The sequence below is a fragment of the Protopterus annectens genome, chromosome 11.part0, assembly GCF_019279795.1.
Source record: "Protopterus annectens isolate FY-2018-M chromosome 11.part0, PAN1.0, whole genome shotgun sequence".
NCBI classification, from domain to species: Eukaryota; Metazoa; Chordata; order Ceratodontiformes; family Protopteridae; genus Protopterus; species Protopterus annectens.
This window is the reverse complement of record NC_056745.1, coordinates 286,834,049-286,860,125: the sequence shown is the minus strand read 5'-3', so window position 1 is coordinate 286,860,125 and position 26,077 is coordinate 286,834,049. Positions and strand designations below refer to the sequence as shown.

General features: G+C 39.2%; 1 protein-coding gene across 1 annotated transcript in view; it reads right to left on the bottom strand.

The window, feature by feature from the left end:
• The window catches only part of SLC5A8 (solute carrier family 5 member 8), a 181,918-nt gene extending 171,548 nt beyond the window's left edge, over positions 1–10,370 (bottom strand). The window contains exon 1 of the mRNA XM_044087777.1: positions 9,311–10,370. Within this exon, the coding sequence (XP_043943712.1) occupies positions 9,311–9,661 (351 nt within the window). The 5' untranslated portion in view covers positions 9,662–10,370. The remainder of the gene's footprint in view (positions 1–9,310) is intronic.
• Between the last annotated feature and the right edge of the window lie 15,707 nt (positions 10,371–26,077).

Here is a 26,077-nt window from a genome sequence, read left to right as displayed (position 1 = left end):
CCTTAGTTGATTTTATGAGTGCTCGTATTTTTTAACTAATAATGATCAGGGGTGACTTCCCTTTTATGGATTTTGTTCTATCATGTAACAGCTTTCTCCTCTTATTGTAAAGTTTGTTAATGGCTGGTGTCCACCAGACTGGACGTTTGCCCTTTGTGTAAAGAGTCTTGGTTTTATTTGGGATTGCCTGATCCATGCAGTCCTGGAGGTGCTCATAGAAGGCATTTGTAAGGGCTTCCGCAGCTTGGGTTGTGGTTTCCACTGGCTCAGGGGCCTTGAAGGATACCACACCAGTCTTGAGTAGTGTGAAGTTTGCTTTAGAGAAGTTCTTCACTGTGGTCTTTTTTGTTTGGGGTGGGGGCGGGATGTGGATTTCCAGTGAGATTAGTTTATGATCAGATCTCACCAATGAGGGATATACTTCCGGTGTGGAGCATTTTGTCCCCATGTTTGTGATAATGAGATCTAGTATATTTTTTCCTCTCATGGGAACAGTGACTAGCTGTTCCATGGCATTTGAATTTATGAACTCCAGGAACCGTTGGGCTAGAAAGTTAGGGCTTGAGTAATGTTCCCAGCCTATATTCGGGTAGTTGAAGTCACCCAATATGATGGTGTTTGGAGATACATTTATACCCTCCAGTGCCTTCAGGAAGGCTGTGTGGGGTTCCTGAGTTTGAGAGGGTGGCCTGTAGCATGCTGCAATTTGTAGAGCAGTTTTGCCTATGGTTAGTTGCACCTGGATGGTTTCCGAAGCTTCGTGCGTTGCCACCAACCTGGAGGTGTGGGTATCCTTTATGAATATGGATACACCCCCTCCTTTTGTGGTGTGGTCCGGGTTTTGGGGCCGGAACGCATGAAATAAGGTAAAACCTAATAGTGCCGGGGTGCTCTCAGGAGCCTTGAACCAGGTTTCAGTTACAGCACAGACATCAATGCTCTCCATACTGAGAAGGGCCTCGAGTTGCATAGACCTTTCACTTCTACTCACTTTATATTGTTTATTTGTGCAAAATTATATTGTTTTAGTCTTGTCTTAGTATGCTCCAAACAAATTATACTGTTATGATTGTTCTTACTGTTTTGCATATACTTATATCCATATGTATATGCATACACATATACACACACACAGACACACACACACACACACACACACACACACACACACACACACACACACACACACACACACACACACACACACACACACACACACACACACACACACAAACATATGGTTTCCCACAATTTGATCAAACATTTGTTTGGACAATAAATGATAGGGTTGGTGCTTAATACCAAATGTACTGATAGCTGAACATTTAAAATGTCAAGGAACCATTTCTTCGTGAAAGGTGACTGGGGTTGTAGCGGCTGAGAGGATGAGTGTGTGTGTGTGTGTGTGTGTGTGTGTGTGTGTGTGTGTGTGTGTGTGTGTGTGTGTGTGTGTGTGAGTGTGTGTGTGTGTGTGTGTGTGTGTGTGTGTGTGTGTGTGTGTGTGTGTGTGTGTGTGTGTGTGAGCTAGGGTTAGGGTGTGGGATAGATGTGGGGGATACATTTTGTATGTCTGTATGTGTGTGTGTATTTTACGGTAAGAGTCAGCGTTAGAAAAAGGGAATGATATAGTGCTGTTAGTGTATTTTCTGTGTCTGAGTAGTGATAGTGTTAAGTTAAGGTGTACAGTTAGGGTTGTAGGAAAGGGCTGTGATAGGGTTAGGGTTAACACCCATTACTAAAGCGGTACGGGGGGGGGGAGCCTTTAGCAATGGATGCTAAGCCTAACCCTAATGCTGCCCCTTTCCCCCTCTCATATATGAAAGCCAAAAAAAGGAAAACAGCTCTTTCATCAGAAACTGCCAGCACTGTAACAGACCAGACCATCTCTTTCCCAAATTATAGAAGTGGATGTGTCAGCTGTTCATTCCCAACCCATTCCTCTTACTGGGTCCTCCAGTCACCAGGTCACTAGTCGTGCTTGTGGCAGTGAGGGTTTTATCCTTTTATAACACAGTCAGTAGAATCTTGTAAATCAGTACTGATTGATAATGAACACATTGAAAGCATTCTGATTCTGGAGTGCTTCTCCAATTTGCCATCTGCCCATACTGCATATGAAACTTAATACATTTCTGTAAAGCTGTGCCATAGGCTCATAGGTTCATAGGTGAGTACTAGACTAGCTGCCCTTGAGGGCCATTTTAAGCCTAGCCAATTTCCCTTTTTGTGCTTGAAATAACCTGTCCAATTTGGTTATAGATTGGCCGCACCCATCCCATGGTTGCTAATTATATATTACCCCTAATGAGAATAACTGGGATCATACAGTAGATAAGTTGAGGGGAGCCTTGCCTGTGATAAAGCATTTAGGAGCAGTATCTGTCCATTAGTAGTACAGTGAGCAGTAATGGGGTAAATATTCTGTTTCCCATCCATAGATCTATGTTGTTCTTGAAAATGGTCAGGGATAAAATTTGTTTTAGTCTGTTCCAGAGCAGCAGTATCCTCTATGAAATATACGTGTCCCTCCAAACCATTCTATTGATATTGCAGAAGAGATTTAGATCCCTAGACTGTGTATTTCTGGAGCCATTTGACTTCCTGATGTGCATTAAATCCATCAGTAATGGGTTGGAGGATGCCTTGTATGCCAGACACAGGTCATCTCTTAGCAGTCTGTAGAGTGCCGAGTATAGTGACATGGCTTTGAGCCAGTCCATGTAGGACATGTTGATTAGGCCTTGTATCCCTTTAGTAAGGTATCTCTGTGGCTGCTCCAGTTGCTGCATGTGTCTGGACAGATACATGCCAAAGGGGGACATTATATAGTCAATGACTGGCCTAATGAGGGCTGAGTAAAGGAGAACAATGACACCTCTAGATCTAGTCTCAATCCCTTTGTTTATAAGCCATGGAGGGTTAAGAAGTGTATTCATTATTTATTTCTTCTTTTGTCTCCCAGCAATCATAAAAAATATTGCTTTTGGATGAGTTAAGCCTATCTCTTAAGCAATTGGTGTATGCATTAGTTTTACAGGCACCACCTAAAATGCTTATTTATAGACAATTGTTGTTTATAAGTCATAATGTATGTAAAAGGTAGACATAAAAATGTATTCAAATAAGTAAAAACAGTATTACTAGCTAAACTTTGCTCTGATTAACTCTAAAAGTCAGTTGTAACCTAGAAGCCATAGATGAAGTAAGGCCATTACAGAATGGGCAAATCAAGTGGTACCCTAGCTGTCATGCAAGAAAGGTTACAAGAAGAATATCACATCTCCATTGCAATGGACAAAAATGATAGCTGGAGATACAGAATTGCCTAAAATATGCTAATATATGCACAATAAGTTGTGAGCAGCTTAAAAAAATAAGGCTTATCCTACAAAGGACAGTAGGTTAAAAAATTTCAGAAAGGATAGGACCAATATTTCTGCTCGTGAAGAATGACAGATGACAGATCACAGGAAACTGATTTACAGCAGGAGTGACAACCACAGTGGAGAAAAATAGCCCAAAATGCTTATCTGCAGAGGTTAGGGTGGGAACTCAGTGACTGACAGCGGCATCATCAATTAATTGGTTAATGCACACTTCATTTTCAGAACTTCCCACAGTAAATTACGTACTAAAATACATAATATATTATGTATAAACAGCACATCTACTTTAAGATCATTTCATAAATGTGCTCTAACGACACAGTACTATATGCACTGAAAAGTAAATGATGTACAAACTAACAGTGCACTTGTCAAATTCATTGCTTCTCAAATAGTAAATACTGAAAAATATACATCTCTCTCAAATGTCCAGATTTTCACATAATGTCCAGATTTTTGCTTCATATTTTTGGTCTGTTACACACAAAATTTGTAGTTTTCTTGCAAATAACTGAGGATTGAAATCACTAAATAATGACATACATTTGAGTTTCAGACTTCATATCTTTCGGAAGATGCATCCTATTGCACATCCTGTTATTCTATAAACTGTCTAAGTTTATAAGAGCAATATTTAAAGTCTGTTCTAATTTTTGGGCCTTTGTCCTTCCATTATTTTAGGCTTTGTCCAGATTTCTTAAGCTATGAGTTTGAGAGGTATGAAAGTACATAATGCAGTATATTTAACAAATGTATAGTAATGTCATGCTGACTTGCTGCTCATATGATCTTGTGAATGGGGAGGGGATGCTGCCACCCCTTTATCCTCTCTCTCCTGTAACTACTACATATCAAGTATTTATTGTTTTAGTGAGGTTGGATAGGGGTGCAGTCTTCCTGTATGGCTGCAGTTTGGTAGCATCCTAAGGGGTTACTGTGCATCTATGGCTACTTTGAATTAGATCATAAGATCACAGGATAATAGGAGGTTACTAGGATAATGGTCCTGGGGCCCTTCCAAGCCTAGCCAAGAGTTTATCCCCAAAAAGAAATCTCAGTCAGCTTCTGTCACCTCTGTCAATGAGGGACACAGGTGGAACCTCTGGGACAAATTTGTGGTTTCCCATCCACTCATCAAGATTGCACTTGAAGACAGTCAGCGAGATGCTCTATTTGACATGTATGGGAAGTATATTCCAGAGATGATGCAGCCTCTGGGAGACAAACCTGTCTCTCCAGCAGGTTTTGTTGATGTTGCATATTAGATTCAGGCCTTTTGAGCGGGTAGTGCATGAGGAGTTAGACTTATGGATATGAAGCATCTCTAGTAGGGCAGGGTCCAAGATTGACTTGTAGGCAAGACACAGATCACCCCTGAGCAGTCTGCATGATACAGAGTAGAGGGATAGTGATTTGAGCCTGTCTGCATAGGACAGGTGTTGGAGGCCATGGATTCTCTTTGTGAGGTAGGGAGGAGTATAGAGAGGTAATAACCTCCTTTTTTCTGGATGCAGTCCCCTTACTTATGAGATGAACCAAGTAAAAGGTTTTTCTGACCACTGTCGCTACATGATGGTCGAATATGAGGTTGTTATCAACCTGAGTGCCCAGGTCTCTCACCACAGATTGTGTGCTTGGGGGGTTCCATTGATGTGGTAATCAATAGGGGTCATGTTTTTGCCAAATGGTATGATACATTTTTTTGCATTTAGCTTGAGGCCATGACTTTGGCACCAGTCATTAGTTGCTCTGAGACCCTCTTTCACCATGTTAACATCATTTGGGGTGTCAATGACAGCACCCTACTTACAGTCATCTGCAGACCTGGTCAGCCACAGGCCCTTTGTTTTTGTCTGGACCTCTGAGAAATAGATGCCAAACAGTAGGGGTCCCAAAACAGATCCCCAGGGAACTCCACTAGTGACAGGTCTGCTATCATAGGTGGAGGTGTCTATTTTGACTTTGAAGGTCCTGTCAGTCAACCAGTTGGCCACCCACCTGATGAGATAGGGATTTACACCAAGTTGTGTTAGTTTTTTCAATGATGCCCAAGTGGGGGATTGTGTCAAAGGCCTTGGTGAAGTCAAGGTAAGCTGTATGTACTGACTTTCCCTCATCCAGGGCTTTTGTGACAGTCTCAAAGAAGTCAACCAAGTTCAACAGGCAAGATCTGCCCTTGAAGAATCCGAACTGGGTGAGGTCAAGTGCTTGGAGATTGTTTATGTCCTTGTTTATGAGATCCATAATAATACACTCCATGGCTTTACAGATCAGATGTGTCACGCTAATGGGGCGATAGTTTCCAGGGTCAGTAGTGGCAACACCTTTGTGCAAGGGAATGACAATGGTGGTTCTCCACTTAGCTGGAATGAAACCAGTACTTAGGCTGTGGTTGAATAGGGTGCTCAATGGAGAGGTCAGATCTTGCTAGAGATGGTGCAGAATGCATCCTGAGATACTATCATGTCCCATGAAAACTGTGTTTTTTGACTTGGATAGGGCCTGTCACACTTGATCTACAGTGATGTGAGGTGCAGGACAAGTATTGGGGATGTTGAAAGGGCGTTTGGGGGGATAGAGAGATGAAGTTTGTGCTGAACCTATCTGCTAGCAGGTTGGCTAAGTCAACAGGATCAACGTAAGTTAAGTACTAATTCGGAACAAACGCTTTGCCACAGAGGTTCCTGACATAACTAAAGAAGACTTTATGGTGTCTCTTTGTTATGGAGGCTAGTTTCAATTCATAGTTTGCCTTGGAAGTTTTCACTAGTGATCTAATTTGCTTGTTGAGACTAAGGAGGGAGTTTTTCCAATTTGGAATTTTCTCCCTTTTACACTTGGATGACAGTTTCTTCCTTTTGGTGTAAAGTCTGTTGATACAGGATGTCCACCAAACAAATTTTTGTTTCCTTGAGGAGTAGGTTTTAGTTCTATTGGGAATGGCTGAGTCCATGCACTTGTACAAATGCTTGTATACTGCACTGGCATACTGTTCAGCATAGTTGTCTGCATCCTCTGAGGGTGGTGGTGGTGTGAAGCCAGATACCCTCCCTTAGGAGGTTGTAGTCAGCTTTTGAGAAGTTTTTAGCTTGATTATGACTGAGGTGGGGTTGGGTGGGAGAGAAACTTTGAATGAGACAGTCCGATGATCTGATCTCACCAGTGACGAACATATTACGGGAGTGGTGCATCAGTCACCCATGTTGGTAAGAACCAAGTCCAGAATGTTATCTCCCCTTGTGGGGGATGAGACAAGCTGGTCTAGTGTATTAGAACTGATGAAGCCGAGGAATCATTGAGAGAGTGCATTAGTGCAAGAATAGTTCACCCAGTCTATGGTGCGGTAGTTGAAGTCGCCAAAGATCAGGGTATTAGGGGGTACCTTGATGGAGTCAAGTAGATCCAGGTAAGAGGAGTGGGTGTTCTGAGTCATGGAGGGGGTCTATAGCTAGCTATAACTTGGATGGGTGTCTTGCCAACTGTCAGTTGTACCTGGAATAGTTCCAGTGTGTCATGCTGGCAAACCAGTCTGGAGGTGTGACTGTCCTTAATGCAGATAGAGACACCACCACCCTTAGTCTTCCCGATCTCATTTTTGGGTCAGAATGCGTGAAATGAGGTATAGCCTGGTAAGGCAGGGGTGCTGTCTGCAGCCCTGAACCAAAGAAATGGCTAAAACAGCATGTCATGGAGGACAGTACTGTATTGGGATATGCTCTAATGAATTTAAGGGGCACTAGTTGGTCCAGAAAATAGCTATTCTCTGACAGTGAGTATCGTATCTAAGCTTCAAGGTTGTTGAGTATGATTTCCAGGATAAACTGACTGATGAGCAGAAGCATTTTACTTGCTTAATCTAGCTTTTTGACAGTTAGCAGAAAATAAGTAATGACACTTTCCCCCAGGATTTGTACCATGCCATGTTTGGGTATGAGTGCCTCTGGGGGCGTCTACCTCAACAGACTGGCATCTTATCCAAAATGAATTTCTCTGGATTTTACACGCAAAGTACTAGGTTAAGTTATGTTTTTCCATCCCCTCTGAAATTAATAAAGTGGATACTTGTAAATTAATGAATATACATAGACGTACAAGCCATGTATTCTGTCATTGAGCAAATGTGATAACGTTAGTCACCTACAGATATGTTTCTGTTCTTTACGGCCTCAGTTGCAAAAAAAGCTCCAGGGGTTATCATGATTCAAAATTCTGTCATTTCCTGATACCCACTTTATTCTTTTCATGGTCATGGGGGAAGTAATTGCCTATTCTGACATGCAGTGGGTGTAATATCTTAGTCCGAATTATTAAAAATGATTAAAACTAATTGTAAAAGATAGCGAATAATACAGATTTGAAGCAACGCGCACTTCCATGATTAACTGTTTTCTTGATTACAGGCATACTGTACAATTCTTTCATTTGTACTTACTGAACATCATGCTGAACTTTGAAAGTGTTGAACAAAATTAAAATATTCCAAACAAAAATAGTCTGAGTTGGACACTGTGCCTTACTCGTGTTCATCATACTATAAAAATACCCATGCAATGAAATGCTGTAAACACTTAGAAAGGACTCCCTAGAGGAGAACTGCTACCATTACTTCTAATACTCATTTCAAGCACTTGGAATGGATACAGTAGGGGATAACACCTACAAGTACCTGAAATGTTTATTTCAGGGCCTTCCCTCCTTTAATCTCTGTAGTTCATAGGTTCATAGGTAGGTACTAGGCTATCAGCCCAAGGGCCTATGCAAGCCTAGCCAACAAGGTTCCCTGGCTTACGCCACCCAAGAAAGTTATTTTCCTGTGCCACTGTCGAGCAGAGACACAGAAGTGATCTGCAGGGTGTATTTCCTATTTCCCATCCACTCATCAAGATTTTTCTTGAAGAGTGCTAATGAAGAACTTTGCATGACATAGATGGGTAGCCTGTTCCAGAGTATGGGAAGTCTCTGGGACAGGAATCTATCCCTCCAGCATGTCCTGTTTATTGTGGTGACAAGGTTTCGGTCCCTAGAGCATGTAGCTCAGAGGGATTTGGATTTCTTTAGGTGTAGCATGTCCAACAGCTCTGGGTTTGACATAGCTTTATATGTTAGGCAGAGATTGCCTCGGAGTAGGCGATATGCTACAGACTAATGCTGGAGTTTTTTGAGACAGTCAGTGTAGGGCATTTGCATGAGGCCAGTAATCCTCTTCAAAAGGGGTGTTGTACTCTATAATGGGTCTAATGAGTGTCAAGTAGAGGGAAACAATGACCTCTTTTTTTCCTGGATGAGAACCCTTTTATGATGAGGTGTGCCACGTAGAAGGATTTCCTGACTACTGTGGCGATGTGACTATCAAAGGAGAGACTACTGTCCACCTGGGTCCCAAGGTCTCTTATCATACATTCGGTGTTAAGTAGATTGCTGCCTATGCAGTAAATTTGTCCTAAATTTGAAATGGGCAGTACTATTCCATATTGTGAACTTTTAAGTGTGGTTAGAAAGAAATGCACCTGTAGTAGTTTTAAGACTCTCTATACTTGTCATTTTAAGATGAATCTAAAAAGTTACACTAGAACATGTATAACAAGGTAACTGGTTTTATGTTCACTCATCTGCTCAAATATTGCACATCTGCCTCAAAATATAATTAATCCATTTACTTTTAAAAAGCTATACACTGCCAATGCCATTACACAGAGATACAGTTGACTATGTTGTATGCTTATATCAGTGGTGTTAATTCACACCAGTATATTTCACAAGTTTATAAACAGGCACTATACATTTAGAAGTGCAGCAGATTTTTTTTAATTAAATAAGAATTCTGTACCAAGGAAGTCCTATGGGGAACAGTGCAAAAATAATAAAGGTAAGCATTACCTGTCAGACTGCATATGAAAACAGTTTGTTTACAGTTGTTCTCTTACCTCATAGGTACTGGTGATTCCTAATCTATAAAACACTGGCAAGAAAAATTCAGAACAGATGACGATGACGAACAAATAACTGATGCTGAATATGCTGAATATAGCGCCATATCTGTAAATTTCAGCTGGAGTAGCTAATACTGTGACAGCCGACATAAAGCTGGCAGTAAGAGACAGGGCCACCGGTACTGCTGTCATTGTCCTGCCTCCAATAAGGAAGTCCTTGGAGCTTTGTTTGGCCCGATCCACAACTGCATAATAAATCCCAATGGCTGCTGAAATCAGCAGCATGCCTGCAAATACCACATAGTCCCACACCACAAAGGTGCTCACCGCAGAAGGGTTAGACATCCTTCAAAGTACAAAAGAACTATCCTGATGATGCAACTCAGATCTCTCAAAACAGGTTCTGTCCTAGTGCTAGACTATAGCCCTCTTCAGGTTTAATGCTAAGATGCTATGCTATGGTATTATCTCCAAAAGCTCAGACTTACTACAAACTAGATCCTAAAAAAAAAGGGCTGGGAACACTCCCAACAATAACATAAATGTCACAAAATAAAGCATCTGCTAAACTAGATAAGAATCCCGCACCATTTAATTATAAGGTTTCTCTTTCCTGTGGTCGGTCAAGTGAGCAGCTACATGTCAGCAGCACATTCAGGAATGTTTTAAAAAGTGCTCTTTAAAACACTCAACTGATGAAAAATCCTTGCTGCTAGTGGACTGTAACGTAAGTACCCGGGACTAAAAACTTTAAACTTTCTTCTGTCATCTGTAGCAAAAGTCAACATAGAATGAATGTGCCTGCCACAAGAAATCCCTTGCAGTTCGTTCACTCTATGAAAATGCTTTAACAAGTGCATTGGCGCCCATTCTTATCCACAAATAAGCATGTGAATTACACGTTGCACCCTCTCTTTCAAAAAAGAAATTTAGCACTATCTTTAAAATATGTAAATAGCACTTCTGCAGCATGGCAGAATGCAAGCATTCTGTGCAGCTGGTGAAATGGTAAAGTTTTACCGAAATCTGAAGTCCTACCCTCGCTGTATTTTAGATTTTTCTAAGCATCACCGGTCCATCTCATGCACTGAGGCAGGCTATTTATCATATGGGTTGACTTCATTCAGCAAGAAGACAGCCCCCAGTGGGTGTCACCCTTGGTTTTGTTAGAAAGGCAAGGTGCATTATTTTTGTGTATGCACGTACATAGGACTGGAGCAATAATAAACTGGTAACATTGAACCTCATATTACATTTGTTTGTTGTTGCAAATCGGTCACTTTAATTATGCATAATTACATGATTTAAAATGATTTCACCCTTCCCAGAACACTATTTACCTATGTATATCCTGGCTATGTGGACGACACAAACATAAATGTTACAAAATACAATTATTCGGATGTTAGTACTATCAAGATTTAGAGAATACGCACCGTGTCCTTGGACACCCTGACTGGAGAAGGACCAGTCTCCAGCATGGTGTTCATGTACAGGTAGTGCCCGCTGACCAACGGCAGCATGCTGAGGTGTGCTGCAGCTCGGACTGAAACAAAGCTAAAGGTCGGCATTGTTTTACTCTCGATAAGCAACGCTTCTGCTGTTTAACGAGTGCAAAATAATAATAATAATAAAGTGTGTGTGAGAGACTGAAAGTGTATGTGTACATGAAAGTGAGGGTGAGAGCTATAGAGCCATTACTTTACATTCGGTAAGCAGCGCGTTTTCTGTTTACCGAGTGTAAAGTTAAAATAATAAAAAAGAAAGAAAGAAAAGTAAGTGTGTGTGTGTGTGTGTGTGTGTGTGTGTGTGTGTGTGTGTGCGCGCGCGCGCGCGGCGGGGGTGGGTGAGTGTGCTTGTGTGTTTATGCTTCTGTCAGTGTGTGTGATTGTATACCTTGTGTGCATGAAAGCGGAAATGAGAAGTGTGTGTGTGTGTGTGTGAGAGAGAGAGAGAGAGAGAGAAATACAGAGTAGTAGCAACAGTTAAGAGATTTGCGTACCTGTCTTCATATGAGCTCAAGAAACCTGGATAAAGCCGAAAATGAAGGGAAAGAATTGCTCAAAAATAGGAAAAATTGACTTTATGCTGTTATAAAATTACAATGTCGCTTGAATAACCGTATTTATATTAGCATGCAACAGGGTTGCCACCTTTTCAAATGCCCAAAGTGGGACATTTTTGGGACAAGCATCAGATTTTGCAGGGCAAAACATACCCACATACAGTACCAAGGACAGAACTTCACTTTTTTGCCTAAATAAAAGCTTATTCTTGTAACATTTTAGTTGCTTATTCTGTTTCTATAACATTGAGGTGTCTCAGATGCAGAATAACTTTTAGGCAACTATTACCTAAAATCTAGGAAACAATTTTTACCTAAAATCTCCGGACATTTGCTATCTTTTCAATTTTTTTGTAGGACACAACTGCCCAAAGAGGGACTGTCCCTCGCAAAGTGCGACAGATGGTAAACCCTAGTATTTACTGAAGTGCGTGTGCGTGCGTGTGAAGAGAGAGCGTGAAATGGCTGGAACGGTGGTGACTAAAGTTAAGAGGTCTGTGCACCTGCCGACCTCTTAGCATATAAAATCTAGATGAAGCCTAAAAGAAAGGGAAACAAAGGCTCAGAAATAAGAACAGAGTTTAAATATCACTCATAAAATTAGAAAGTTGCTTGAATAACAGGATTTGTGAAGCATGCGTTTTAAGAAGGAAATAAAGTCTGAAACTCAAATGTATGCCGTTATTCAGTGACTTCAATCCCGATGATTGGTAACGAACCACATATTTTAGGAGTAAAGGGACAAAACAAGTTAAGCAAATAGCTGGATATTTTTTGAAAGTGTTATATTTTGGATGGAAAATACGTCATCTAACATAATTTATATACACTACGACAAGTCTGAAACATACAGCAGAGGAATTATTTTGCATCAAAATATATAAAAAATAATATAGTAAAAAAAAAGTAAGTAAAACGCAGCAGTTTTACAGAAAGCACGTTCTCTAAGCACAATAATGCCCTATTGGTCATTACTGCTTACTTAGTAACCTCCTGGGAGCTGTTCTATTCTTATTGGGAAAATGAACTAATGTGATGGAGTTCACAAGTCATTTACATTTGTGTAACATGTAGGTACTACAGAGAAGCACATTAAAAGCACAATTCCCAAATTTCTGCAATTTAAAACTACTGGGTGGACAAGTGTTTGAAAACTTTCTCAGATGGTAAGCTATATATCTAGAACAGACCATAACTTTACCCTTGTAAATGTGATTCATACTGTGGCTTCTACTGCAATTTTTTTCCATAAAGTATATACATTTCATATAAGTGTATATACATTTACATACCTGATTGACATTGTATGAACATCTTTTTATGGCTACATAATTATGTTATATGTTTCCACATTTTTAATGCTGTGCGTTGTTTAATACAATTCTGCTCAATGAGCTCTGTCAAGGCAAAAAATATTAACAGTCCAATCCATCTACTCGTTCATCAAATAGTAAGTAAGTAAATAAATACATAAATATATCAGCCCTTTCCACCTGCCCATTCATCAAGCAGTAAGTAAATAAATAAATATAGAAAAAACTTGTAAAACCACGCAAGAAGGAAAATAACAAAAACAGAACCGGTGTTGAGAGCTTTCAGTATTTAATCGTGACACAAACTTCTTCAGAAAAACATTTTTAGAAATGAGTATGCAACTGGTAAGCACTACATTAAATATCGTTGGGGCAAAGTAAGCAACCAATGTTGTTGTATCTTTCGGCTTTTCCCGGTTAGGGGTCGCCACAGCGGAACTTCGGTCCGCTAATGATTGGCAGCAGATTTTTACGTACTGAGTTGCCAGCCCTGACGTACAACCTTCAACGAAGGTACGCCTATTCACGCATGTCTCCACACAGAAGACGCTTTAACTGAGAATCGAACAGGACAACGTCTTAATGTGAGGTGACAACTCTACTGCAGCACCACCACCGCAGTTTTAAATAAAATATGAAAAAAAAATCTTTAAATTAGCTGTAAATGATAAATTCAACCTTTGAGCTAAGGCACATCAAAAACTAATAAAATGTTACAGACAATCAGTTAATTCTTTCATTGAACCTGTAAAGTCTTTGAAAAATAGGTAGTGGTTTTGGGGGTTACCGCAACCATAGAAAAGCATACTTATTAATCAGAACTTCATTTAGTCCTGGGAAAGCATCTGCATTGAGGAATAACTGCCCCTTTAACTCATAAAACTCCAGTAAAGTATCCACATCTGCATAAAATAAATCTACCTATTCTAAACTAGGAATATGAATTTCTGGAATCCTGTGCATACTTGACTGTGTTTACCTAAAGCATGATTTGTCCCTTTATTACGTATGGCTACACAGTGTTCTTTGACATTTTTTTCAATGTACTGTCCCAGTGTTTAGAAATAATGTCTCAAACCAATTCAAACGTAAACTAATGAAATAGGTAATGGTTAACAGGTTACCTAAGTCATCTTAATGCACATTTAATATTAAAAGACTTATTTGATGCTGGATGGGAATCTGCATTAAGTAGCAGCTGCCATTTTAATTCACACACCTCTAGTAAAGTGTCCATGTCACCTAAAAACAAGTCTATCTGTTCTAGCACTAAGAATTTAAATTGGACAAAACCTGAGCATGACAAGTTATGTTTACATAAAGCATTTCTATTGTCAACATTACGTATAGCTGCACAGTGCTCCATAATATGGCTTGAAAGTTTTTGTGCAGTTTTACCAGTATAGAAATTGCCAAAAGTTACACAGACCCCTGCATAAACTAAATTTGAACTGTGACAGTCATAGAATCTTCAGAACACATCCTTAAAATCACAGTGTTGGAATACGTATTGTGAACCAACATGTATGTAGTCACAGACCACACATAAGCTGCAAGAGTACATGGCTGGAGGTTTATCGGCATTACACGATTGTTCCAGTAGAAAGGGCTTATCTGAGTACTCAAAAGATGCCTGCAAGGACTTTGTTTTTTTATATGAAAATGCAGGTGTAGGTTCAAGAGTAGTAGTGATATCTTTGCTATTCGAAGTAATGTCCCAGTTCTTTAAAATGATGGTTCTTATTTCCTTGTGGTCTGAGCAAATGGGTAGTGGAAAGCTGAGGGTTCAGTCCAAGCTGTGGTTCTGATTGGCTTCGAGGGGGGTTGGTACCAGCCAGAATTCTGATTAGTTGCAGTTGGGGGTTGGGCCAAAGAAAGATTTTGTTTGGGTGTTTGTGCTAATCCATATTTAAGTATTGGTCAAAATTTTAATTGCCGTGATTCATGGACCTCGGTAAATAAATCATGGCATCCCTGCTACCACTGTTCAGCTGTTACTCTATTAATTTAGTTGTGGCAATAATGTCTCCATTGTTCAGCTACAGCAATGTTAGAATCAGTTGTAGCACCCAAGCCTTGACTGCTCAGCTGAAATGTAGTGTGGTATTGCTTATTAACTTTTTGATATATTATACTGCATGTATCCCAGTCATTACTAAACGAATACTGTACTATTTACTAAATACATCATAGTGCACTGTTTCTTTGAGATATTTTTGCTGATAGCACTCTCCACTGAGTTCAGCTACTAGTTACCCTGTTTAGCTTAATTTGTCTTAGAGATCTCCATTGTAGAATTTGTGGCTGAACTGTGTGCTGCTCCTGTGGTATTCACAAACAAAAATTATTAGTACTCTGTGGCTTAGTTACTGTTCCAACAGATTTAAAACGGTACTACGTTCATGCTTACTAGCCCCTCTCATACTTTGGCTAATGCTGCATCATAGTAAACTCTTACTTCTTCTGCATCCAGTCTGATAGCATTTGATGTTTTGAGCCAGTATAGTAACAACTGCCTCATGCTTATTGAAAACACACTATAACACCCACAACATGACTCAATTTCTGAGCGGCATAAGTACACAATGCATTTGATGACTTCCTTCTTACAACATTTTGCAGTCTGTAGGCAACACACACACACACACACACACACACACACACACACACACACAAACACGCATGCACACATCACTCTATCAGCACCACTACCATCACTACTGCCACCATAGCCACAAAACACCAACACTACACCTGGATATGCTGAGCTGGTTAAGTCATCACTCCCCAGACCTCCTAGAATTAAAACTAAAAAATCTTAGCCAACAGATCACAGCTCTACATCATTAACATATCATTCAGTAGCCATTACACATACTTTAGTGAGTAACAAGAGTACATGTTACAAACCTACAGAACATGCGTCCAGTCCATTTCCAGGTAATTATTTGGTAATCGGGGACACTTTTGTGAGGCACACTTCTACTACCCTCATGAGACAAGAAGACAGCTTTTTGGAGCAATGATCCAGTGCATTGCAAGGGCTCTTAGATCCTTCCACCTTGATAACTATAACCTGTGCTGGTACACATGGGGGTGACTGACCTTAGGGACTCCAACAAAGGCAAAATGCAGAAGGATATGTCTGACCTTGTGACAGAAGCAAGAAAAAAAAAACACTGGTTTTGACCAGTTTCTTCCCATCACCTAAAATAATGCCAAAATTCAGCAAATATGTGTAGTAGCACAGCACTTCTCTCAGTGAAATGACAGTACCCTCTCTATTCCTGGATTTAGCACCTATCATGCATGCAGACCTATGGGCAACAGTGGGGGATTGTCAGTCATTGTCAGAGACCCCCTCACATCAAGTAGATTCTTCGTGAACCTATTTTTGAAATTTTGGAAATTCAAGTCACCCTAAAAGAAATCAGTTACCACGTCATAACTAGCTACAGAGCACCCTCCATGTTTCCAGCAGATCACAATAGCCACCTTAATGCCATGACCAATATCCCTATAAATTCTAATATATTTACTATAGGTTATCACAATGGCCCCCCTCCCAATAAACTGGCTCAATTACACTACAAATGGAAGGCATGCACAGTGCTTCCTCATCTGCATAAATGCAAACTACTAGAACAAACTATAAACATCTGTACTAGGGTATACAATATCCTGGATCTTGCTCTTACCAATATATCCCTTGACAGTCAGACTAAACAAGTGATGCTATGCATCTATATATATATATATATATATATATATATATATATATATATATATATATCGTTATATAAGATTGGCTGTACCACCAAACAAATACATTACTATTCAGGGACTTCTCAAAACCAAATTTCCTGCAGCTGCTTCATTTCTTAAAACATTTCCTCTGCATCCTTTCCTAGACAAACTCTATAAATAATGTCAAAGTCTTTATTACCAAATTTTACTCTCACCTAAATAATGGCATAGAGAAAGCAGTTCTTAAGCTTACAAAATGCTCAAGAAAATATAAAAGTACCCTCTTATAGTGGCACGCTCATATAAACAAGCTCTATAACTAAAGGCAAAAAGTGATAAATTCTTATAAAGCCAGTTGCATACTCTATTTCTTAAGAAGGTACTCAAACATGTTAACAAAGAACCAGGCAGCAGTCAGAATGTAAAAAGTTAACTATGAACTCAGAATATCTGCTGATCTCAAAAATATTTACAAATCTTTTTTTTTCTTATGTTAAAAGGTTAAGAAACGATACCCATCTTTGTTCAGAACTGATTCACAATGGTAATCTCCATTACAATCCCAAAGCTGATATCTTAGCTGACAAATTTAGTTTAAACTTCACCTCACTCACCATCATAGCTGCCCCAGTGTGATTCCTCAGTGCCTAATTCTCCCAAGATCAGTATGGAACAAGTCCTAAATCAAAGAACACCACAGCCATTGTTCCTAATAAATACCAGGGAACTTAAAAATGTGTACTAAGTATAGCCTATCAAAACCTCTATTAAATCTCTTTATCCCGAGACTTGTAATGGGCTATGTCCCCAAAGACTGTAGAACTCCTATTATGAGAACCCAATATAAGGGAGGCACAACCACCAACCCTGGTAATTATCGACCTGTTATTCTTAACAGTTTTGTTTGTAAAGCCACAAAACATATTACGTCTGACGTCATAAATACAGACATTAATTTATATATTAGTCCTGAATTCACATCAGTTTGGCTTTGTCAAATGTAGGTCATACTTTTTTTAGCCTGTGAACTTATTTGAAAGGTTAACTAAAAAGATGATGGCTATGTGGTTCACATGGCATACATGGACCAGGACAAGGCATTCAGTACTATCCCCCATGCAGGCATTAATGCCAAATTGCAGAACCAAAACATCAATCTATATGTAGTAAAGTGCATAGCAAAATGGTTGTCATACAGAAAACATCATTAGAGTTGCAGGTACCAGCAATGTAAGTAGAAATGTCACATGTGGGACTCCTCAGGACTCAGTGCTGGGCCATCTCCTGATCAGCATTTATTACTTTGCTCTACAAGCCAGTATCCCAGGTCTGTAGTTCATAACATTTGTTGATGCCTGTAAACTAGGGATTGTTATTCAAACACCAAATAAGAGGAAAGCACTGCAAGACGGGCTGAACTATACATATAACTGGTGAAAGGATAATACCCTCAAACGAAATGCAAAAACTGTACTGTAGTCCACTTTAGTAAATTAAATAATTGTTCACATTTGATCATAGGACACATTGCTACTGCAGTGCTCCTTCTCTTTACAGAACATATTTGTCTAATAGGTGTCTGCAGGACAACTTTCATCTCTCTCCATCATACAGTAGCATTTGTCCCTAAACAGAGTCATGCAGTTAAAATGTTAATCAAAGGTTTGATTTATGCTAAGGATGTTAATATTGATAAAAAGCTAATATGACATGAGCACAATTCTTAGCTGACTGTCATTAGTGGAGAATGGCCTTTTGTAGTTCAATGGTCAATATTTAACTAAGATAAATGTCTGTTTTACTGTGAGTATGTTTAAAATAGGGCTTCCACTGTACACATCTTGGTAAGTCCTCTTCTGGTGAGTGCTCATGAACTCGAAATAATAACATGATCAATTCAAATCAAACTGGGGTAACGGTAGATCTCCAACTGCTTACACTGTGCACATAATCTGCAGGTAGTTGTAAGTAAAAGCATTGGGTACCTATTATGAATACACAGTTAATCAACTCTTTGATGAGTAACAAATATCTCTTATTCGTAGTGTCTAAAGAATATTTTTAGATTGTTTTTTTCAAATAATGGCATAACATAGCTGGTAAACACAGGAGCAGAATAGTCAGTAATATCCCATGCTATTTCCTTGGCCCTGACATGTGGTGGTGACCTGAACCCATCTTGTTTACCAGTTCTGTTTTCTGATTACATTGATTCATGGATCGACTGCAGGAAGTCATCCCCCAATCAGAGGATAGTATTCTGCTCAGCACAAACTCATCAATATCTGACCACTGACTAGCCAAACCTACAGCTGAAACACATAACCCATCATTTTTGCAAAGAAGCAAGCCCCTAGTGCCTTGTTTGGGGGACTTTACCTCCCTCCACACACACACACACACACACACACACACACACACACACACACACACACACACACACACACACACACTCCCTTACTTAAATATTTTACCTTCACTGTTGCACAACTATGAGGATGCAGTCTCTCAGTACAACACACAACACAAAACCCATTTCAGGACTAGCCACTTCAGACATTCAGGGTCAGGGAGATTACATTCAATAAGATTGTATTCATTAGATCTCCTGTAATTCATCTGTTCTTAGTTGGTGTCTATGGTATAGATCGAAATTTGGTAGCAGCCATGAAAAAAGACTTCTTCAGAGCTTCTTATGAGGGAGGAACAGCTGAAAAGAGAGCCTTATGTTTCCTGTGATGGTCAATCTAGGGAGGTCTGGCTGATCTGTAGTTCACGCAGATAAACTACACATCGACTTTCATGTATATCCAACAGTGATTTCCTACTTCTTCAGCTGCGCTGAGGTAAGAGACCCCTCCCCAGCACATTGGAGGATGGTGTTGGGCACAGCATTAGAATACCTGCTGCATTATTAATCCCAAGCAAATGCTCATTCATAAATGCATTAGTTGTCCAACACCATTATAATAGGGAAAAGCTGGCTGCATATTGTTGTGACTGCCAGCAAGTTTGAAAACGTTTTTTTTTTTTGTAGCATCCATTCTTCACTCACCATGTGAAGCCAAACCCCAACAACTCCTACCTTACTGAGCAAGATTGCTCTTCTTCATGGAAAAAGACAAAAACAAAAGTGTAGAATAGTGGGTGAAGCATTTCAAGGTTGGCACTTGCACATAAATGGCCAGCACATGCTAGCTTCACTGCCATTTTTTGAGTGCAGCCAGAGAGTGAGCATGGATGAGTTCAATGGCTTGTTCATTTATAAGTTTATCTAAGTTAAAGTTCTTAAGCTTTAATCCTGATGTGTTTGTACATAATAAAACTGCTTGAACAGAGCCCACAAGAACTTATCTATTGTATCCTGACGAAACAAGCAACATGGTGTCAGAAATGGGATTCCAGAGACTGTTTTTCAGAGCTATGAGGTGCATAGTTAACAGTAAATGTAAACTAAGAGAAATGAGCACAGAAAAAGGGCCAGAAATGTACCAAGGGTAATGGAAACTGCACAAACTATTTATTTTATATAAAAAAAGATAAAATGGAGCATTACAAGGGCATAAATCACATTATTAAACAAGCGAGAGGCACAACAGGGTTATTAATTAAACAAAGTGTTTAAAATTAAGATATTTGATAAAACAATTATCAGAAAAGCACATAAGGGGTTCAGAATTACCTCAGAATTGCAAAACAAGCATGTTTAAAGCAAAACAGGCATGTTTAGAGTAAAATGAGCAGAAGAAAAGTATAATGGGTATGGAAAAAGATAAAACGAGCAAAACAAATATAACCGAGGGAAGGGCACATTAAGCATAAATAAAGCAAGGCGACTGCATGTTTTTTTGCAAAGTACTGTATTTTGGCATAATTACTACTTTGCATTGTATTCAGGGTATAACTAGAGTTATTTGAAGTATCTCAAAGTGTGTAAAAGTGCTTACAGTGTGTGCTTATTACTGTGCATTTATTCTGAAGAGTTTATTTGTGTGCAAAGTGCAATTATTTTGTGAATTGCAGTCAAAATACAGACATTTCAAAAAGTTTCTTTTGTTGGGTGTGTCTATTATCAAAATGCCACAGTTACAAAGTGTTTCTTGTACTGTAGAGTTATTTAGCAAAGTACAGCTGTTTTGGGGAAGTTTCAGTGTGCTGTGTACTGTTTATTTGCACAGTGCAGTTGTTTTAAAATGTTTCTTAGAATGATGATAAGTGACTTTTACAGTACAGTAATTTCAAGAGTATTACAGTACCCGAGAGATTTATTTCGCAGAGTTCAGTTATTCTGAGGCTTATGGTGCTATTGGGCATAGTTACAAATACTGGCATAAATTTCTTGTATATGCATATGTGTATATGTTCGTGCATACTTGCAAAAGCCTTTACTGGTATGTGTTAATACGGCAGACAGATTTCAAAAACTTTCACCATTGGCGTTTGATCATAATATTGCAGAGAACGGGAGAATATCTGAGCAAGAGTATATTTTTATACAAGCACTTAGTCTGGCAAACATCCATGCACCAAGGCATTCATTTTGCTAAATGTAGCTGAGTCAGAGGCCATTGAAAGAGAGCATTCATTTCTGTATACACCAGCAGTATATGAGGGAGAAGGTGAAAAGCATCATATTGTTGTACAGGTTGAATCAAGGGAAGACCCCGAGTGTTTGAAGTGCAAATTCAGGGAAATGTGTAACCCCCAGACAAATATTACATTAGAGAGGCATTTATTTTACACAAGAGATCAAAAACCTGAGGATATTTTTGCAGCTTATATAACAACTTGAGAAACAAAGCTAAAATGTATTGGTTTGGTGACTTAAAAGATGAGTTGATAAAGGACAGGCTTGTGTGTGGTATTAATAGTACTGCAGTGAGAAAGACTTTGCTTCATGACAGTGATTTAACCCTGAGCAAAGCTATTGAGATTTGTCAAATCCATGAAGTTACCGAAAGGCAGACAAGTATGCTTGCAAGTGATAAGAGCATGGTTTCAGCAGGCTCCAGAGCAAATGAGGACAGCATGCAACACATGGCTAGCAGACGCAGGCCTAAGCACATGGTAGCTGCCACTCCTAAAGTTTTATCTGGGAAACCCTGTAGTTTTCCAGCAAGTTCTCAGAAATGAACATGTGCAGTGCAGTACAAGGGTGAGTCAGCAAAACCCCAATCCAGCTTTATTGTTAACTGTCGCAATTGTGTTGCCAATAATGAGTATAAAAGAGAAAAATGCTTAGCATTTGGTCAGCAATGCCACAAGTGTAAAAATGGAACCATTTTCAAAAGTTTTGCAAATCAAGTAAACCTCACACAGTTATAAAGAAGGGCCACTCACAAAAGCAAGTTGATCATATACAGAGCTGCAATTCTAGTTTCTAGGTAGATTGTGTATCAGTAATTGGTGCAAAGGTTGATGCAATTAATTTGTTGGCAAAGAATGAAGTGTTTTGTACTGTAAAGATCAATGGCAAATCCAATGAGCTTAAAGTAGACACTGGTTCAAAGTGTAATGTTACGTCAGCAGACGCATTTGCTAAGGTGAGAACTGGTGAACAACTCAATGTGGCTAGTTGTGCAAAACATGTTACTTATGGAGGTGAAGAAATTCGAACCGAAAGCTCAATAGTGCTTTCATGTTATTTGGCTAAGAACTGTTACAGCTTGCTATTCCATGTAGTTTGAAGACCTGTGCTGTCATTACTGAGTCTCAATGACAGTTTGAGAATGAATCTGCTGTCTTTTACCAAAGAAGTTCATCATATAAGCATATATCCTAGTTCCAGTTTTACTGAAGCTATTTTCTCAGAGTATGCAGATTTTTTTCGATGATAAGTTGGGCAAACTTCCAGTAGTGTATTCCATAAAGTTAGACCCAGAGGTCAGTCCAGTAGTCAGACCAGCAAGAAAAGTTCCGATAGCTTTGCAGAATAAAGTCAAAGCTCAGCTTAATAAAATGGTGCAGCAAGGTGTAATTTGTCCAGTTACAAAACCAACTGAATGGGTGTCATTCATGGTAATAGCCTACAAAAAAGACTCAGACAAAATCAGAATGTGTATTGACCCAAGAGATTTGAAGAAACCATTAAAGAGACCACATCATCCAAGGCATACATTCGAGGAAGTCACAGCCCTAATACCAAATGCCACTGTTATTTTCTGTCTTATATGCAAAAAATTCATTTTGGCAAGTGATGTTTGATTGCAAATCTTCATTACTGACTACTTTCAGTACCCCATTTGGCAGATACAGATTCCTCAGCATGTCATTTGGAATAAATTCTGCAAGTGAAGTCATCCAGTGCGCAATGGAGCAAATTTTTCAGGTTAACCTTGTGCCATAATAGTAGATGATTTATTGGTTGGAAGCAACGCTGAAGCAGAGCAGGACAAAAACCTTAAGAAAGTTGTAGACAGAGCACATGAAGTGAGCTTAAAGCTCAATCCTCTGAAGTGCAAATTCAGACTATGAGAAGTTACATATGTAGTTCATTTATTTACTAAAACTGGCTTGAGACCAGACCCATCCAAGCAAGCAGCCATTCTTAAGATGCCAGCACCGGATAATGTTCAAGCTCTACAATGTTTTCTTGGTATGGTCAGCTATTTAGGCAAGTTCATACCAGACTTCAGTGAGTTGACAGCACCTTTGAGAGAGATGATGTGCAAAAATGTTATATGGTCTTGGTTGGAACAGCACCAAAAAGCTTATGAAGACCTTAAGCAGAAAACTGCCACCCCACCTACAATAAGATACTATGATCAATAAGCCAGTAATTCTTTCCTGTGATGCTTCATAATTTGGTCTTGGCATAGTTATTCTTCAATAAAGCAGACCAGTAGCCTATGCATCTAGAACTCTTACCCAAACTGAATTGCAATATGCTCAAATTGAGAAAGAACTTTTGGCAATAGTATTTGCATGTTCAAAGTTTCATGATTATATCTATGGTCAAGCTATGCAGATTGAAACAGATCACCAACCTCTAGTTACTATTCTAAAGAAGCCTATGCATTCAACTCCAGCAAGATTACAAAGAATGATGCTCAAACTGCAAATGTATACAAAAGGCAAACTTCTTTATCTGGTGGATACTTTATCCATATCACCCAGAAATACAATGAAACAGCTTTATGCAGAGAATATTGACTTTGACGTCATGGAAGTACGTAATTTTTCTACCATGAGACTTGATGAGCTGAGAGATCATAAAAGACTGATCCAATTTTGCAAAAACTCAACCACTACATTAATGTTGGATAGCCATCAAAGCAATCAAGTGAACCACCTGAAATGCAAACTTATTTTCCTTACAGAGATGAGATGTTGATGGAAGATGGCATTATTTTCAAAGGTCCTAAAATTGTTGTTCCTGCTTCCTTACAACAATGATATATCCAGATTTTGCATTGTTGTCACCCAGGTTCTGAATCTACCAAAAGAAGGGTGACAGAACTAGTATTTTGGCCTTCTCTAGTAAAAATACATTGATAAAGTATTTTCTTCTTGTTCAGTATACAATAGTACTAAACCACATTTGTAAAATGAACCATTTCAGCTAAATCAAGTTACTGAACTACCTTGGTCAACAGTAGCTACTGATATATTCGATTGGAACAATCAGCATTACTTAGTGTTGCTAGACTCTTATTCAAACTGGTTTGAGATTGATTTACTACCTAACCTAACATCTACTGCTATTATCACTAAGTTGAAACATCATTTTTCAGTCCATGGCAGTGCACACAAAGTTGTTACTGACAATGGTACCCAATGTACCAGTCACTTGTTTCAGAAATTTGCAAAAGAATAGGACTTTGTACATATTACTTCTTCTTTTGGCTTTTCCCGTTTAGGGGTCACCACAGTGGATCACCTGTCTGCTCATGATTAGCAGTGGAGTTTTACGGTGTTGAGTTGCCAGCCCAGAGCGCAACCTTCCAGGGAAGGCACACACACAAACACACACACAAACACACACACACACACACACACACACACACACACACACACACACACACACACACACACACACACACGCACACACACACATATGGCTAGGACCAATTTGGAGTATCCAATCCACCTACAGCATGTCTTTGAGATGTGGGAGGAAACTGGAGCACCCGGAGGAAACCCACGCGACCACAGGGAGGACATGCAGACTCCACACAGAAGGCACCCCAGCTGAGGATTGAACTGGAGAACCTTTTGCTGTGAGGTGGCACCGTTAACCGCTGCACCACCACGGCTGCCCACTTTGTACATATTACTAGTATTCCAGAATATCCACAGTCAAATGGACTAGCTGAACTTACAGTACAGAGTGCAAAGCAATTACTTTAAAGGTCAAAGCATGATAATACCAATGTCTTTTTGAATTTACTTAATCTCAGAAACATACCCCATAATGATATACTTGGCTCACCTGCTCAGACTTCTATCTAAGCAAACCAGAACAACATTTGTTATTAGTTCCAGTTTGTTGAGGCTGAAAGCTAAGAACAACAGGACAATTAGAGTTCAACTATTCAGAAAACATTCTTTCCAGAAGTCCAGTTATGATAAATTGAGCAGTGGTCCACCCCACTGGACCTGCAATCTAGCTCACTCCCTATAACCCAACTCTTTCTACTGGTTGAATGGATGGGCCAACAGGACTTCATGGACCAGAATAAATAGGCTATAGTGCCTAGTATGGGAATTCCCAGGCTCCTGTACCTGCCAAATGAATGGGCAGTTTTGGGACATGTAGAAGAACTATTAATCAAGATCATGTGGTGAAGAAAAAAATATATATTTTGGCACTATTGGCAATTGCAACAAAGAGGCTCACACTAAGCATGGGACTTGGGAATGCAATTTTATGATTTAGTGCTATACCAGCAGATCTCCTGTTATTATTAGAGAGCAAATTATAAAACACACGCACGCACGCACACACACATGCTCGCACACACACACGTATATATATATATATATATATATATATATATATATATATATATATATATATATATATAAATATATAGGTTACCTACTAGTAGTCTATTTTTGCTAAAATCAACCTCCATATTGTTGACACACTTTGGTTCATAACACAGATGGTCAACAGTCATTGGAGAATGGACAGTTTTCGGGATTGAAGAATATGCACTTTCCTTTGGAATTGTGCAATCTTAGAGATGAAATAAATAAGTAACAAAGGATGTGGAGGTGCAGATGGGCTTGCCCACTTGCAAAAACACAGTTTTTTACTTTTATGTTTCAATGATCATCTTCAAAGCATGCGCAAAAGCATGTCGATGTTTGTTTGCTTGTTTCTCGACATAAGTATGTCAATGTTTGTGACATTGATGTAGCAGCCATTCAATGGTTGCTAAAATTCCCATATCTATATATATCTATATATATCTATATCTATATATATATCTATATATATATATATATATGTATATATATATATAAATGTGTATGTGTGTATATATATATATATATATATATATATATATATATATATATATATATATATATATATATACACACACACACACACACACACACACACACACACACACACACACACACACACACACACACACACTGTTATGTGTGTGTGTGTGTGTGTGTGTG